The sequence below is a fragment of the Staurois parvus genome, unplaced genomic scaffold (genome assembly GCF_062004578.1).
Source record: "Staurois parvus isolate SC_StPar_1 unplaced genomic scaffold, SC_StPar_1.0 ptg000104l, whole genome shotgun sequence".
Classification (NCBI taxonomy): domain Eukaryota; kingdom Metazoa; phylum Chordata; class Amphibia; order Anura; family Ranidae; genus Staurois; species Staurois parvus.
The window spans coordinates 12265001-12282349 of NW_028317900.1; the positions used below are offsets into that span (position 1 = coordinate 12265001).

Genomic DNA, 17349 nt, shown 5'->3' on the forward strand with positions numbered 1-17349 from the left:
TTCCCCTACGATTGAGCCTCTACTTGGCAAACATGTTAGAGGGGTTCTTCCATGAGTAGGAGATCAAACTGAAGCCATTTTTTACTAAAAGGAGCTTACTATAAGTCAAGACAGTGTGCAGATGGGTGCCATTTTGTCGTAGAACCAGTATTCAACCCAATCAGCACATGCAAACATTGTGGACAGTCTTTTGGGATAACAAATTGGGGCATCTGAGCGGTATCGATTTTATCTGTTCTGCATGTCTTTCTGTACTTCCAAATTCAAACTAGAACATGCCTTAAGAAGCAGTGCAGTCAGATGGATACTTTGACCATCTCTTGAATGTTCTTTTTCTATGCAGTTTTTTGGGGTAAAAATGAATGAAGGTAACCCAAATGGATAAAATGTTGTGAATGTGCTTTAAATGGAAACTTAGGAGAAATGACATTTGATCTTCCGTAAACTAATTTCGTGCCTGATTTCCTGCAGACCTGAAATCAGATGCTTGGCCATCACCAAGGAATCCAATACATCACAGAGCCCTCGGGCTATGAGGCTTTATTGTTGGTACATTCCACACAAACACATGTCTGTTTTTGTTTTTTGACTTCCAATTACTACATTTTTCTTTAGTTAATTGTACAGTAGAGTTAGCTTATATGCATGCTTTGTCCCTTTTCCTTCCAATGGAGCATTTTCCATGACACACATTCTAGACAGAAAATTGCTTTATTTTAGCGTCTTTTAAAATGACATTTAGTGAATGAAACCAGGACTGAGAATCTGATTTATTGCTTATTGCATCACCCTAATAAGAAATTGTATTTATTCCTCTAATAAAAACTCATGACCTGGGGAGCAGGATGCAGCTATAACAGTAATGAGGCCATAAAAGCCAATCCGGCATGATTAATACACGAAACTCAAATGACGGTACTTTATTCTTGTAGGATTATCTGGGAGGCATTATAGACAAACAGGAGTTGCCTATGAAACCAGAGCAAGTCAGCGCTCTCTTTGGAAATATTGAGGATATTTATGAATTGAACAGGTAAAATATTTTGTTTTTAACTAGTTTCTGTTCTCTTTATCTTTGGTTTTATTAGTCAGAATGTTTTTCCTAGGAAATGCAAGCAGATCTGCAATGCTTCATGGCCATTGGTCTCTTCTGAAACTGAACTACCAGAATGATTTACTTAAAGATGAACTCCAAGAAGATCTAAAAGGCAGCTGTACTTATTAATGCTTCATTAGTCCTCATGCACACTAGACTTTTTTACAGCGGCTGTTTTTGGCTTTTGACGTTTTTTTTCTACAGCTATTAAACTCCCCAGCATGTTATCCTATGTGTCCATGAACACATAGATTGTAATCAACGGTTTTTGGTAGGGGCGTTTTTTGGCTGGAAAAAAAACCCACAACTAGCTGTAAAAATGCTCTAATGCTGAAAAATGCGATAAATCGCGGCCAAGCAGCATCTTTGGATGAACAGAGTACAAATTCATTTGCAGCTAAAACCGCTTTCTTAAGCGTATTTTATTGGTGTATTTGAAGCTGAACTCCAGGCAATCAGCTAAAGTAAATCTTTCCGAAGAGAATTATGGGGACTGCCATTGCTGACCTCCACTGGCTCGCCTTTATTCAGACCCACTAGCTTTAATACCTTCTAATGCAGGCCATAGACAGGTCGAAAACTGTCCGTTTAAAAAAAAAAAAAAAACCCCGAAAAATCGGTCGTTCAATAGGCCGACGTTACCACCAATGGTAAAAAAAAATCGGCCGATTTTCGTCCCGTCTACGGCCAGCATTTAATTACTTCTGTCCTTGCAGAGAGCTCCGCTATTATATTTGACATGAAAAAGTATTGCGTTTGCAACAATGTATCCATTTCAGATACAGATGTTTTTGTTCAGATACAAATAGATACGTTGTTGCAACCGCAATACTTTTTCATGTCAAATATAATAGCGGACTGGAATTCTTTTTCTTTTTCTTTTCTTCTTTTTTTTCTTCTTTTTCTACTTTTTCTTCTTCTTTTTCTTTTTCCTCTTCTTCTTTTTCTTTTTCTTCTGCTTCTTATTCTTTTTCTTCTTGCAGGTCACGGCTCATGCGCATATTTTTTTTATCGGTAAAATGATCTGCCGATTTTCCCATCATTGCCGGCAAAATTGGCTGATTTTTTTCCAACTTTACCGATAAAAATGAGCCAAAACCCCGAAAAACAGCTGACCAATTAACCCACTAACGGTGCGAAAATTGTGTTTTCTTTTTTTTTCGGCCAAAAAATCGGCCAATTTTTGACCCATCTATGGCCTGCATTAGTTACTGTCTTTGAAAAACAGAAAAAAACATGGACTAGTCAGAAATTCTTGTGTACATTCATGTTCTGGGTTCTAAGTGTCCGCAACAGTTTGCTTTTACTAAATAGGATGTTAGCAATGGCAGCCCCCATGGTGCTCTCAGGAATGGCTCCCTTTCAATAGAAAGTTTCAGGGTTGCAAAAAGGCGTAAAAATAAAGTAACCATCATTAGCTGCTCTTCTATAAAGCAGAACATGCACTCCAGACAAGAGGTGCTTTTTTAGTGTGTCCTCCCCCCAACCTCCACCTTATTGAAAGGCTGGAAGAGGTTAGATGATAGGACGCCTTTCCCCCAGCTTTCATAATGCAATCAGTTACGTCATTATCCTGATGACAAGATCCTGGAGAATACTGGACTTGAAATCTTGTGCGAAAGAACTGCAGCATGGGATTGTTTTCTCAGCTAGATTTGGGGTACTCCATATTCTTTGGGTTCCCACGAGAAGGATGATGACCTCTCTCTCACCCAGGTGCTGGTGGGAAGGTAAGTATTTTATCTAACATTTTCCCCATAGAGGGTTTTTTGTTTTGTCTCCTAGATTAATATAGTGTTTCAACAAAGGGGCACACTAAAAAAGCAGACCTTTCTACTGTATGTGGGTGTAAAGTCTGCATTACTGTGGTTCCATATTCTATCCCCTCTCTATATATCCCCGATAACTCTGCATGGTGTGATAATCTGATTGGTCTTTGGTGTATGGGAACTCATCCTCAAGCTAATATTATCTGCATTCTTTCCTTATTGTATTTGTATCAAGAAGCCCAAACATAGTGATCGGTTGGCAGGTAGGTTAATACTGGGGTGTCCTTGTGTGCAAATATGAGCAAAAAGAATAAAACGCTCTTCATCTGCATGTGTGTGTACATGATATGTGTCTGTTTTCTTCTATGTTGAGCATGGTTTTTAGTGGATCTTTTTCTGCCATTTATACACCCATTTTCATTTTTTGTGTCAGTATGTTAGAACACAAGTTTGCATTTTCTTGCTTGCAGTAGATACATTTTAAAATGTTTGTTTTTGTAAAGTGGCTGACTATTTTCCTTGGTTAGTGTACCTTTTTTTTTGTTTGTTTTTTTTCTTCTGACCTGTTTGTGAAGAATACAATGTTTGTACTGAGTTTTAGCCCTGGTCCACACAGGCGGCGCCGTGTTTTGCGTGGGCACAAGAGCCCATTCATTTAAATGAACTCCCTTGACACGCAGGGAAGAAGTCCCTGCACTTCTTCTAAAAACGCAGCTCACACTGGAACCTCGGTTTCCCAGTACGGTTGTGTTTTCCAGTGCGGGCGGCGTGCCATTAGAACTAATGGCACCCGCCCACGGGTCCGCATTCCTCTGTGCAGGTGGTGCGGCTGAATGGATTTTCCTGTGGATCCACAGCTGCACCACCCACACAGATGTGAACCAAGCCTTATGGAGTAGTGTTCACAGTGCATGAAGGTAACAAACCTTGAGCCTTTACAACCACTTTAATTTCAATCCATATATAGGCACTGTGGGTTGTACAGACCTTGATCTAACGATTGACTTCTGTACACCCACCCTGCTGGAACATTTCCTTTCAATCAGCACTGCAGGCCATAGCCCACAGTGCTGATCAGTGTATTCGGACGGCGGGGACGTCTCCCCACTGTCAGAATGCAATGACACAGTGGGAAGGATTCCCTCATCCACCTCAAATGTGTGGATGGTGAAATTGGGTTAGTTTTTTTTTTTTCCTTTTGTTCAACCTCCTGGTTGAACAAAAAAAAACCCCAAAACTGATCCATGTATGGCCAGCGTTAGGGTTTTTTAATTTCCTGTACATCCGCTATTATTTTTCATTTACCTTTTACCAGACCAAACTGTCCAACAAAAGTATGAGTTTAAAGTCTGTCTCCCAGACGGAACCCAGCACTGTGTACTGTATGGAGCTGAAGTTACAATCAGTTTGCACAGCGCTTGGAGAAACTGCTGCTCTTAGTGAAGGAAATAGCTGGTCCAAACAAACTATTTAAAGTGAAAGGAAACATGGAAATCACCTTTAACACTGACTGGTGCTTACAATGGTCAGCTTTTAATTATTTATGTAAAACCTTTATCTCAAAAGGAAAAAAAAAATGTTTCTTTACCTGCTTATAAAGCATTGACAGGATTTGTGTTTAATTTTGTTGATCATTTAATGTAAAGTCCAACTTAATCTACTAGTCCATCTAACACTACCATCTCCAGACAGTGCCACTGTCCAGGAATGTCTTAATTGCTCCTCCATAAATGGAGAACTCAACCTGAGACACGTTTGTGCTGGAAGCCACGCTGAAATGACTTGGCCAATCACTGGTTGCGGGTGGGCGGTCATGGGGGCACGCAGGAAGGGATTCCTCCAGCAGCTAGTCCCAATTGTTTGATATTGGCAATGAAGCCTGTTGGGGTTTGGGCTGTTGCCTTTTTGGTACGGTCTTATGGTCGTTTCCACATGTAGACTTGGAAAAGTAAAAAGGAAAGAGCACCAGGTGTCCAAAAGAATTTCAATTTGAACGTAGGTTTAAAGGTGTTTATTGACTGTGCTTAAAAGTACATCAAGCCAACGCGTTTCATGGTAAAGAACTCCACCCTTCTTCAGGGCTATTACTGTATGCTATTACATGGGAAAAGTTGTGAAGCCTGATGTATATTTGCAAGGTATCAGAGAGCAGATTGACAGAGTGGCGCGTTTGGCTGCCCCTCTGTCTGTTGGACACACCTTCCTTCTTAGTTTCCCAAGTCACCCTGAGATAGGAAATGTATTACTGGATGAAGCAGTAGATGAAAACAAAGAGGAAAAAAAAATCACATAAAACAAATGCAGCCACAACATCTAAGGATTGGTGAGCTGCGATTTATATAACATTTTTGATTTTGGGTTTAGATAAGCTTTTAAATAATTTTTTCTATCACTATGTCCCAGCTCCGCTGCATTGTACAGGTTTGTTTCTTTTATGTGTGCATTGATGAATTGTGTATTGATGAATGCATGGGCTCTTGTAATTACCCGGAATCCTCACAGTGTCTTCTTTGTTCAGTGAACTTCTCCAGGACCTGGACAGTTGCAGAGATGACCCTGTGGCTGTGGCCACCTGCTTTGTGGAAAAGGTAATTTAAAAAGTTGGCTACATGTTTTTGCCACTGCAGTCAGCAAGGAACAATGTTCCACGTGTGGTGGCAATGCCCTAAGGTGACCCGATTTTTAGATACAAATTTTTAACTTCAAACGCTCAGTTACAGATGTTAACGTTACTCGGGCCCCGGAAATAGCCTTGTTCCAGAAATTGGATCCGGCTATCCCAAAATGGCCCAAAAGGCTTATATTTTATATGCTTTTGGCGGCAAGAATCACAATTGCATTTTGCTGGAAGACAGCGGTGGTGTACCTGGATTATGTCAAATATAAATTGAACTGGATTGATTATATGTATACATGGATCCAAACTTCAATAAATAAAAAAGATCTGATTTAAAAAAAAAAAATGAACTGGATTATGGTGAATGATAATTTCACCTGTACTCTCCGTAGTAATACTGCTAAATTTTAGAAAACATGGGAGCCTTGGATTCCGTATATTTCTCGGGCGACTAGCAGTGGATGGACCTTCCTATGAGGGCACTGGGCCACCCTCCTCTCCTCTCTTTCTCTTTTTTCTTCCTTTTTCCTTTTCTTCCTCTTTCCTCAATGGGAATATAACTCCCATGCTTCCCTATGTTGCTATTCCTATAGCTCTGTTAGATTTTGATGACTTCAGTGGCTTTATGATATGCTTCATGTGACGGATGCTCCCACTGATGTGTTATTTGTCTTGCTCACAAGGTACACTTTCTAACCACGAAGTTGTTGTCAATGTCAGTATGATGCTCCACTATTTCTATAAATGGGACGTGGTCATTTCCGGGTTTTTTTTCTTCTCCATATTTGTTTCTTGTTTACTCTGTACCTTCATTCTTTATATGGAACAAATATTCTGTGTTGATGAAAATTTTCATTGAAATATAAAAAGTTGGCTACGGTGCTATCTAGACGACTTGTAAATAAATAGATGAATGTTTCAATGTGTGTACATTAGATAGGCTGCAAGACCTCACAGGAACAGGCAGCTTTATCTCTACATTTCTGGCAATCTACAGACTGTTGGGGCATAGACGAAATGTTTTCCAATGAAAGCTTATGAGAAAATGCAATGAATAGCATTGTAGATAGCAATTTTATCATGGATATGTTATGATTGTAGGCCTTGGACGCTAATTGTGTCAGAAACACAACCTGATTATCTATATATGTTCAAAATCGTCTTAATGATCTAGATAGGGGCAAAGTATTTGTAAATTATCTGCTGCTATCTATCTTTTAATCCTTTTCCGGTTTACCTTTACAGAGCCAAGACTTTGATATTTACACCCAGTACTGTAATAACTATCCAAAGTAAGTATGTTTACGCAGAACAAAGATGTCCATTGATATACATTTTTGAGTTTTATTTAGAGTAAAAGCTGCCTTATTGTGCCATGGCAGGAGGCACCGCTTGTCAAACTTGCTCATTGAAGTCAATAGGACAGTGCTGCAACCATGGGCCAATTGCTTGCCTTAGCACAATAATCGCATTCAGAATCCCCATTTGGCAAAAAAAAAAAAAAAAAACCAAGCATTCAGGAGACAGCAGTATCCCTTCCTGAATGCCTGCAAGGTGTGGCTCTATTCCCCTCTGAAAAGCTATCTACCACCGATTTGCTTTTCAGAAGGGCGGTAGAGACTGCCACACGTGAAAATATAGACGTAGAGTCCTACATAGCCTTAGAGTCCTAATGTTCTTACATTCAACACAGAGGGAGATTATATGTGCAGCATTGTGTGTGTGTGTGTGTGTGTGTATGTATGTGTGTGTATGTATGTGTGTGTATGTATGTGTGTATATATATGTGTATATATATATATATATATATATATACAGTTGCAAGAAAAAGTATGTGAACCCCTTGGGATTACGTGGAGTTTTGCATGAATTGGGCATAAAATGTGCTCTGAACGTCATCTAAGTCACAACAATAGAAGAACACAGTCTGCTGAACATAATACTACACAAACATTAGATGTTGCCATGGTTTAATTGCACATAACATGTAAACATTCACAGTGCAGGGAGGAAAAAGTATGTGAACCTTTGGACTTAATAAATGGTTGACCCTCCTTTGGCAGCAATAACCTCAACCAAACGTTTCCTATAGTTGCAGATCAGACCTGCACAACGATCTGGAGTCATTTTGGACCACTCCTCTTCACAAAACTGTTTCAGTGTAGCAATATTCTTGGGATGTCTGGTGTGAATCGCTCTCTTAAGGTCATGCCACAGCATTTCAATCGGGTTGAGGTCAGGACTCTGACTGGGCCACTCCAGAAGGCGTATTCTGTGCTGTTGCAGCCATTGTTTTGTTGAATTACTTGTATGCTTTGGGTCATTGTCCTGTTGCATCACCCATCCTCTGCGGAGCTTCATTTGGCGGGCAGATGGTCGTACGTTTTCCTGCAAAATGTCTTGATAAACTCCGGAATTCATTTTCCCATCAATGACAACAATCCGTCCAGGCCCTGAGGCAGCAAAGCAGCCCCAAACCATGGTGCTCCCTCCGCCATGTTTTACAGTGGGGATGAGGTTTTGATGTTGGTGTGCTGTGCCTTTTTTTCTCCACACATAGTGTTGTGTGTTCTTCCCAAACAACTCAATCTTGGTTTCATCTGTCCACAGTATATTTTGCCAGTAGTGCTGTGGAACATCCAGGAGCTCTTTTGCAAACTTCAAGCGTGCTGCAATATTCTTTTTGGACAGCAATGGCTTCCTCTGTGGTGTCCTCCCATGTACTCCATTCTTGTTTAATGTTTTCCTTATTGTAGATGTGTCAACAAAAATGTTATCATGTGCCAGAGATTTCTGTAGGTCTTTAGCTGACACTCTGGGATTCTTCTTTGCTTCATGCAGCATTCTGCGCTGTGCTCTTGCAGTCATTTTTACAGGACGACCATGCCTAGGGAGAGTAGCAACAGTGCTAAACTTTCTCCATTTGTAGACAGTCTATCTTACCGTGGACACATGAACATCAAGGCTTTTGGAGATACTTTTGTAACCCTTTCCAGCTTCATGCAAGTCAACAATTCTTGATCGTAGGTCTTCTGAGAGCTCTTTTCTGCGAGGCATGGTTCACATCAGACAGTGCTTCTTGAAACCAGTAAACCCAAAACTGGTGTGTGTTTTTTAAGGGCAGGACAGCTGTCAGCAACACATCCAATATCATCACACTGATTGGAGTCAAGGTTGGCTCACTCCTGGCTCCAATTAGCTCTGGGAGAAGTCATTAAGCTAGGGTCTCACATACTTTTTCCTCCCTGCACTGTGAATGTTTACATGTTATGTGCAATTAAACCATGGCAACATCTAATGTTTGTGTAGTATTATGTTCAGCAGACTGTGTTCTTCTATTGTTGTGACTTAGATGACGTTCAGAGCACATTTTATGCCCAATTCATGCAAAACTCCACGTAATCCCAAGGGGTTCACATACTTTTTCTTGCAACTGTATATATATATCTAACCTAAAGCAATGCCAATATTTACAGAAACTACAGGTGAACACGAACTGTCCATCTTATAAACAACCCACAGGTACATAATTCTTGAGCAAAAACTCTTAAGGGCTCAATCACAGTTATGTTAATGCAGCACTGTTTACGTGCTTCAAGCGCCATTCATTTTTAAGGGAACGTATGTGTGTTTCAACGCATGGTACCATGCTTATGTGCGTTGTGGTGTGCTGAGTTGCAAAAAATAATGCATGTACCTTTTTTTTTTTTTTTTCTTTATTTTTTTTGTTTGTTTAATGGTTTGGTGCCTGGTCATCCTAGTTATTTGAATGGGCTGCCTTTCACACATACAAAAGCACACATTATTGTAATGCTCCAGGACATCAAAGTGTGAGTGGGCCCTGAGTGTTCAACCCCCAGACCTAGTTATTCTCCATTGGGAGGATCTTGCCTGCAGATTGCAACCTCCATATCAGGGACATCTCTGCTCTCCTTGTGACCGTCATATGTCACTGTTCGCAGCAGGGTGGGGAGATAAGGGTGTTAGAGCTGAAATGCAGGAAACTTAAACGCCCGACACTGCAAGGGTAGACTGATAGTTTCTGTCTAGGGAACATGGAAAATCAGATTTACCCGATCCTTCAGGCTGCTGCTTGACCGGTCCCTTCAGTCTCCCCCCCCCCCCATGCTGCAGTGGTCTAAGGTCCTCTGACCTCATCAAGGCCAATGCAGGGTCCGTAGGGACAGTCCACCTCCAGAGCATGGGGAGCACGCTCTCTGTCAGGGAAGCTGAGGTTCAGGTAAGTACAAGTGCTTTCACTGTCCCCTGGATGTAAATGAGTAGTGCAGGCACAACTCCACAGCAAGGGACATTATTTAGATTTTCTGGAGTTGGGCTTTACACATGGAGATATTTTACTTTAGTTTAAAGCGGAACAGTACTCGCCTCCGCTCCAGCGATGTGGTGTGCCCGAGCTCCCATCAGACATCTTCAGGCAGCCAGCTTCCAGGTCTCGATTACCAGCCACTGTCATTGGCATGGATGGCATAACTCTCATGCATGCGAAGGAGTTCAGTCAGATTTGGCATTGCCGAATTTGTACAGTGAGCCACGCATGCATGGCTCTCTGTACAATGGCAAACAGGTAGGTAAGTCGCTTTTAATGCAGAAGAGACAAAGCGTGTCTCTTCTGCATTAAAAATCCTGCCTGTCAGCCAATTGTATTCTATTTTATGGGAATAGCACAAATACTTTTTGTTACATAGATGGCAGTTTAAGCCTCATTTACACGGGTGCACCAATATGTGTTTCTGTGAATTTTTAGGACATTTCTAAAGGCTTGAAATGGATTTCAGGCTTTTCGGCTTTTTTTCTGTCTTCCGAAGGTTTGTGTTTCTTTACGCACATGAAGCTGAAAAAGCAGGGTGTGGAAGTTGGGAGGGGGAGGTGGACTTGTTTAAACAAGTGTTGGGCAAAAGCAGGAAATCGGCAGTACCAATGATTCCCAAGCTGTGGGTACTGTGTGTTCATTTCCAGGCACATGCTCATTAGTCAGGAGCGTACACTGCTTGACCTTGCAGAATCTCTCCACATTCCTGGGTGTACGCCTGCATTACACAGTCTGTCTGCCTTACAAAGAAACCAAAAACATTTAAGCCTCAACACCCGGTGACTCTATTTTGGAACTGGAGGCATCTCAAACATTTATATTAGCAAACAAGGAATAGTCAATTCTGGAAAGATTTTGGAAACTAAAATAAATAGGACACGAGAAATAAGAATAAAAGTGATGACCCAAAAAATAAACAATTTGCATATAAAAGATTTGTTAAAGTAAGATTGGGAATACAGTATATTATTATTATTATTATTATTATACAGGATTTATATAGCGCCAACAGTTTGCAGAGCACTTTTCAAAATGAAGGTAGACATTTCAGTTACAATACAATTTGGTACAAGAGGAAACCGAGGTCCCTGCTCAGTAGAGTTTACAATCTAGGAGATGCATTGCTTTGTAAAAAGGTACTCACTAGTGATGTTGCATGTAGAACAGCAGTGAGATATATTTCATGCACTGAATAAGAGGGAGCTTCTGGCATACAAAGAAGATTATGGTCAGCCTGCCAACATAATGTCCATAAAAAAAGTCCATTTATTGTCCATAATAAGTACTAAGAGCACCGGCGGTAGCTATCCTCAGAGTTTGCCAGCTCTGTGTATAGGGATAAAAAGAAGAAAAGGGAAGCACCATCTAAGTGTAATATGTAGTTACACCATTTATTACCAAAGGGTTCAATTGTTAAAAAATGTTTTGTTCAACTTACAACACAAAACTGCCATAAGCTGATATGCCATTGGACTACTGTATACTGTCAAATGGGTTATTCAGTTTGAGAAGCCTCCATTCAGTTGCTTGTGATTCCTTTGGCCCATTGTAGACAAGAATAAGTCCATCTCTTAAAGCAGGGGTCTCCAAACTATGGCCCTCCAGGTTTTGAGGAACTGCAAGTCCCATGAGGCCTTTCAAGATGCTGACAGGCACAGGCAAGACTCGCAGAGGCATGATGGGACTTGTAGCACTTCAACAGCTGGAGGGACATAGTTTGGACACCTCTGCCTTAGATATGTTTGCCATTTGGAACATGTTATATGTTCCACTCGTATTTAGGGTGGAACATGTAACATGTAACATGTTTCAGCTGCTGCTGCGAATTATGCCGATCTCCACCTCTCACAGTGGGCGGGGAATCTTTTCCCCCCACCCGCTGTCACTTTTTGAAAAGAATATGGCAGACACGGCCGTATCATTCATTCAGTTTCCTGTTAATTAAAGAACTACAACTACCGTCAGCCATTGCAGCTGAGGGCTTGCAGTTCTCAATGAACTGCGAGAGCGATGATGAGCGCCTTTGTAGATCATTGATTCTTCCTGCTCTCAGGTAACTGCCTGCCTGTACGGGGTATCCTGAGAGTCTGCAGGAGCCCTGCATTGCACCCATCTGCTGATCACAGGTGTAATTCTCTGCATGCTCCCTAGGAAAAATAAACGAATTTAAAAAAAATGTGCATTTATTATTTTTCATGAAAAGCTGAACTTATCCTTTAAGATTTAATTGTGCTAAAGAGCACAAGGGTTTATTTGATTCGTCTGCCTGACCATTTTTTTTTATGGGGAGACAGATGTAAATGGACTCTTCCATCCAATTACCTCAAAGTCTGTCAATGTTTAGGGGAAAAAAGGAGAGACACTGCTTCCTTTTTTAACTTTTTCGGATCTAAACACGACGGATCGGAGGTAACCTGATGTAAACAGACACAAGTCTATTACCATCTGGCAGCCCATAGACAAAAAAAACTGAACGAGAATGAACACCACAAATAGAAGATTTCTATTTCAACTGAAAAACCGTAAAATGACCTCTAAATCATTTTCTAGAGATAGGAAAGGTTTCACAATTGACCCCGATTTGTCTAGCAGCTGGGTCAATAACCATGGATGGCTGATTCACTAGTAGGGTGAACACTCCATTTTCTTTTAGCTTTTTTTTTTTTTTTTTTTAACAAATACCCCTTTTGTGTCCACAATCTTTAAGACTATTAAATAGGTCAGTTATTTCTGCCTGTTGGTTTGAAACTTCAAGATCATAAAGCTGGTTCTGAATCGCAGAGCATTAACAAAAGGCCCAGGAGCATACAGGGGCCATGAATTGGCTAACCAGCCAAGTGATTTATCTGGCATCTCTCTAGTCGTGTCATAAAACATTCAGTTCAATGCCTATAGATCTGTCGCCAGCAAGGCTTAGAGGAAGTTCACTTTGGTCAATACCCCACTCTGTCTGATCTGTCATTCTAAGCTGCCACTCCTTCATGCTTTTCACTAAGGCTGCTGCCAGTGGATCAAAAGGGCTTTTGCATTTTCAAAATGTGATTTAAAGGGGTTTTCAGGACATTTTTTTCTGAAGATTCAGAAATTGAGAAATATAAACAAACTGGTGACTTAATAATTTATCTACTTTTTGAAATGGGAAGGCCTGTTTACAATCAAATGTAGCATACTTATGGCAAATAGATTGAGTCGAAATCAAGCCAAAAAGCCCATCTTTTGGGTGAGAATGGAGGTTTATCTGTGTCTGTCTCCATCAGGGGGATAATATTTTCCCAGTTCCTGAGGCCTAAATGTCAGAGACCTAAAAAAAAATAATAGGGCAGCCATCGCTGAAATAGGAGGTGGGGGGCAAATCTTAAGGATAGGACAGATAAGGGGAAAGTGGGAGGTGGAGAGAAAATAACTCTCCCAATCCTTGTGTAGCGGTTTTACTGGTACCACACCCCTAATTAAATAATTGAAACGAGAACCCTAACCTCTAAAACCTAATGGGGCTTTAAAGGTACCATACCGTACCAGTACAAATGAAGTTGAAACAGTAGATAATAATGAAACCCTTTTATTAGGTTACAAAACCACCCGTTGCAAAAAGTTTAGTCCGACATAGACACAAAAGGCATATAGTCAGACATAGACACAAAAAGGCATATGATTAAAGTCGACAAGGGATCTCTATAGTAGGCGACGGCCTCTGCCCAAGATGTAAGGAACGTCACGGGCATCGGCAATGGCGAACTACAACCACTAACTTAGAGCAAGGTAGACTCAACTGTACAGCTATAGTAGGCGATGGCCACTGCCCAAGATGTAAGGAATGTCACAGGCATCGACAATGGCAAACTACAACCACTAACTTAGAGCAAGGTAGACTCAACTGTACAGCTATAGTAGGTGATGGCCACTGCCCAAGACATAAGGAATGTCACGGGCAATGGCGAACTACAACCACTAACTTAGAGCAAGGTAGACTCAACTGTACAGATATTGTATATATTCTTTGTACAGTTGAGTCTACCTTGCTCTAAGTTAGTGGCTGTAGTTCGCTGATGCCCGTGACGTTCCTTACGTCTTGGGCAGCAGCCGTCGCCTACTACAGCCACCCCTTGTTGATTTTAATCATATGCCTTTTTGTGTCTATGTCTGACTAAACTTTTTCCACCGATGGGTGGTTTTGTAACCTAATAAAAGGGTTTCATTATTATCTACTGTTTTCATGTTTTTGTACTGGTACAGTATGGTACCTTTTAAAGCTTAAGGATAGGACACCTGTTTCGGTGACAATTGCAAAACATGGCAATTCATTTCAATTTTCTTTCACTTCCTATAGTGTCAATGAGACCAGAATTGAGATGAAGTCTCAGTGGGTACACAAACATAACACAGACTTGAATAGAAAAAAAAGGGGGTATGGTGTGTGAGATCACTTGTTTCAATAGCCAAAGGCTGTTAAACCATTATTTGTTGCCATCCTTCCTGTTTGGTACTTTTCAGCAGAATTCCTCAATTTCTACTAGTACAACATACCCATCTTTTAGCTCTACAAAGCCCTGATGGACTATTCTCTAAGCCCCTGACATGTGTTGGCTTTTTATGGTACCTAATGTCTAATAAAATTAGAACTGGACTTCACATGATTTGGTTCTGTCCCTTTTCATCTTGAATACAAAGTAATATAGAACCGACAGAGGACCTAACCCCTCCCCTTTTTATCCAAGACTTAGAACATGTTCAGGCTTACTTTAGTTATCTATATCACGCCACCCTGTATCTCTTACAACCTAATTCTTTAAATCATTATTAAACCAAAAGCAAACATTTATTATATTGTAGCTTCCCAATTCTGTGATGGCTGTATTAATTTTCTTTTTTAGGCTTTCTTTCTTCTATTTTCATCTAGTGATCCAGCCAGCAAGTCTGTTGTTTTTCAAAAGAACAAGCTCTCTTCCAGATGTATCCGTTAATGGGATGAGACAAACCATTTAAACACAGGGTTGCTTATAATGATCAGCTTTTATTTATGTAGGTCAAATCTTTGTCCCAAAAGGAAAAAAAACTGATTATAAAGTGATCTGGAGTTTGGCCTCAATTTGTTAGTGTATTTGAATCTGCTGGTACATCTAACACTCCCATTCCCCCCCAGTCTGACAATGCCCACTGTCCAAAGGTGCTCCTTCATCCAGAGTGGGGCACTCTAATACAGGAGGTGTGTTACTGACCAGATCACCAGGTGAAAATAGAAGGGAAAAAAACTAAAAAAAGAAAAGCAATGGAGTCACCGCAACGAACGATTAGTAGGCTGCAGTATAATACATTTATGGTTTTGGGTTAATACTGCTATAAGCCTTTAGGCTAGGTTCACAATTTTTGTGAGCATGCAGGACCGCCTTTGCATTCATTGGAGTGGGCTCCTGTCTGTGTTTCAAGCAGGAAAAGGGTTCTTGCAGCATTTTAAAAATTAAGCGGCCAGGAAATCGCATGATGCTTTTGAACCATGCAATTTCCCTGCATTTCCTTCACCTGCAAATGCGCTGAGTTTTTGGATTTGTGGTGGTGCTATTAAGAATGAATTGCAGCCTTGCCCATTTTTAAAGAGCCGCACGTTTTGGTTGTGGGTGCGGGAATCGATGCAATTCAACACCTGCAGCCACCCACAATAGTGTGAACCTAGGCTAACACTAGTGTTGGGCATGAACTCTATTTAACACACTGGAGTATTATATATTTATTACAGGTACTTTATATAGCGCCGTCAATTTACACAGTGCTTTTACATATATATTGTACATTCACATCAGTCCCTAACCCTCAAGGAGCGTACAATCTAAGGCCCCTAACTCACATTCATACATACACATACTAGGGCCAATTTAGACAGGAGCCAATTAACCGAACACTCATGTCTTCGGAGTTTTATATATCATTTGTATTCATTTGTTTTAAATGTGCATTATGAACAACTACAACACTGTGATGGTTTTACCTCATTTCAGTTCTGTGGCTACCCTGACTGAATGCATGAGGAACAAAGTCTTGGCAAAATTCTTCCGAGAGAAGCAGGAATTACTGAAGCAGCCTCTTCCACTGGGAGCCTACCTCTTAAAGCCAGTACAGAGGATACTGAAGTACCATCTCCTGCTACAGGTAACACACAGCATTCAGCCTGGTCTCCCTGCCCTGACAGCGTTGGGTGTCATCTACAGAACTTATCAATCAGGGCATTTATCTGAGTTAGCCGATTGGAAAAAGTGTACAGTGAGCTCTCGTGCCTGTTCTGTCCTTGCTAGGCTTTGCCCTACAGCTGTACATTTTTGTCATTGAAACATTTGTATGTATTGTATTACCTGTACTACTTCCCTTGTTACTTTGTACACACCATGGGAGATGATAGCGCTAAAAAAATGAATATGTGGCCTTCTGAGAGATTCTTAGTAGATACTTCAGAATGGGAAAGAGTGAACACATTTCATATTACGCAGAAGGGTGAGGTTAACCCCTGCAGATAAATAGGTACAGGAAGATGAAAGAGCACACAAACCTTGCGCATTACCTCAATAAATAGTGACTAATTTTATTAATAAGGAGATATACTCACAAAGTGATGGTATAACAGGGATAAGTAACCATAATCCAAACAGGGTTACAGGTAAATTGAAAGGGGGGGGGGGTGAAGGCTAACGCGTTTCAAAGGGTGCTCCCTTCTTCATCAGAGCTGGGTTGAGCAGATAGAGATGTCAGTATGGCAGAGTTCCCATGGCCATGGCAAGGAGATATTCAGCCACTGAGTTTAGTCAGGCTGAACTGCTGTAATACTGACACTCAGTGGCTGAATATCTCCTTGCCATGGCCATGGGAACTCTGCCATACTGACGTCTCTATCTGCTCAACCCAGCTCTGATGAAGAAGGGAGCACCCTTTGAAACGCGTTAGCCTTCACCCCCCCCCCTTTCAATTTACCTGTAACCCTGTTTGGATTATGGTTACTTATCCCTGTTATACCATCACTTTGTGAGTATATCTCCTTATTAATAAAATTAGTCACTATTTATTGAGGTAATGCGCAAGGTTTGTGCGCTCTCTTTCATCTTCCTCTACAGTTTTATTAAGCTTCCCCAGCTTCATGATAGAGCTGCACAACCTCTGATCACCAGCGGATGAACACACAACACAGTGCTTGTCACTAACGCCTGTTTGATCTGAGTCTTTGAGCACAGGAGATAATGGATCTTTGGATAAATAGGTACAACCAGGGGCGGACTGACAACTCACGGGGCCCCCGGGCAATAGGGGATCATGGGGCCCCTGTGTCCTTGCCCAAACTCAAAAAAACCTATGAAAAAGGTACCAGGGGCATCTCATGGGGCCCTCGGGGAGTGCCCAAGTTTCCAAATGGTCAGTCCGCCCCTGGGTACAACTTAAGAAGGAGGATTTGTTTAACCTCTTTGAATCAACTAAGGCTAGTCACTTCATTGGGTATATATGTAAGGGTTTAGAACCACCTTAATGATGACATGTTTGGAGTGTATTGTACAGAAGGAGC

The 17349-nt window shown here is 41.1% G+C and overlaps 1 protein-coding gene across 1 annotated transcript in view; it reads left to right on the forward strand.

The window, feature by feature from the left end:
- The window catches only part of PLEKHG3 (pleckstrin homology and RhoGEF domain containing G3), a 218170-nt gene that overhangs the window by 165534 nt on the left and 35287 nt on the right, over window positions 1–17349 (forward strand). Inside the window, exons 4-7 of the mRNA XM_089671342.1 lie at window positions 933–1033; window positions 5384–5453; window positions 6728–6774; window positions 15803–15953. Coding sequence (XP_089527468.1) covers window positions 933–1033; window positions 5384–5453; window positions 6728–6774; window positions 15803–15953 — 369 coding nt within the window. The remainder of the gene's footprint in view (window positions 1–932; window positions 1034–5383; window positions 5454–6727; window positions 6775–15802; window positions 15954–17349) is intronic.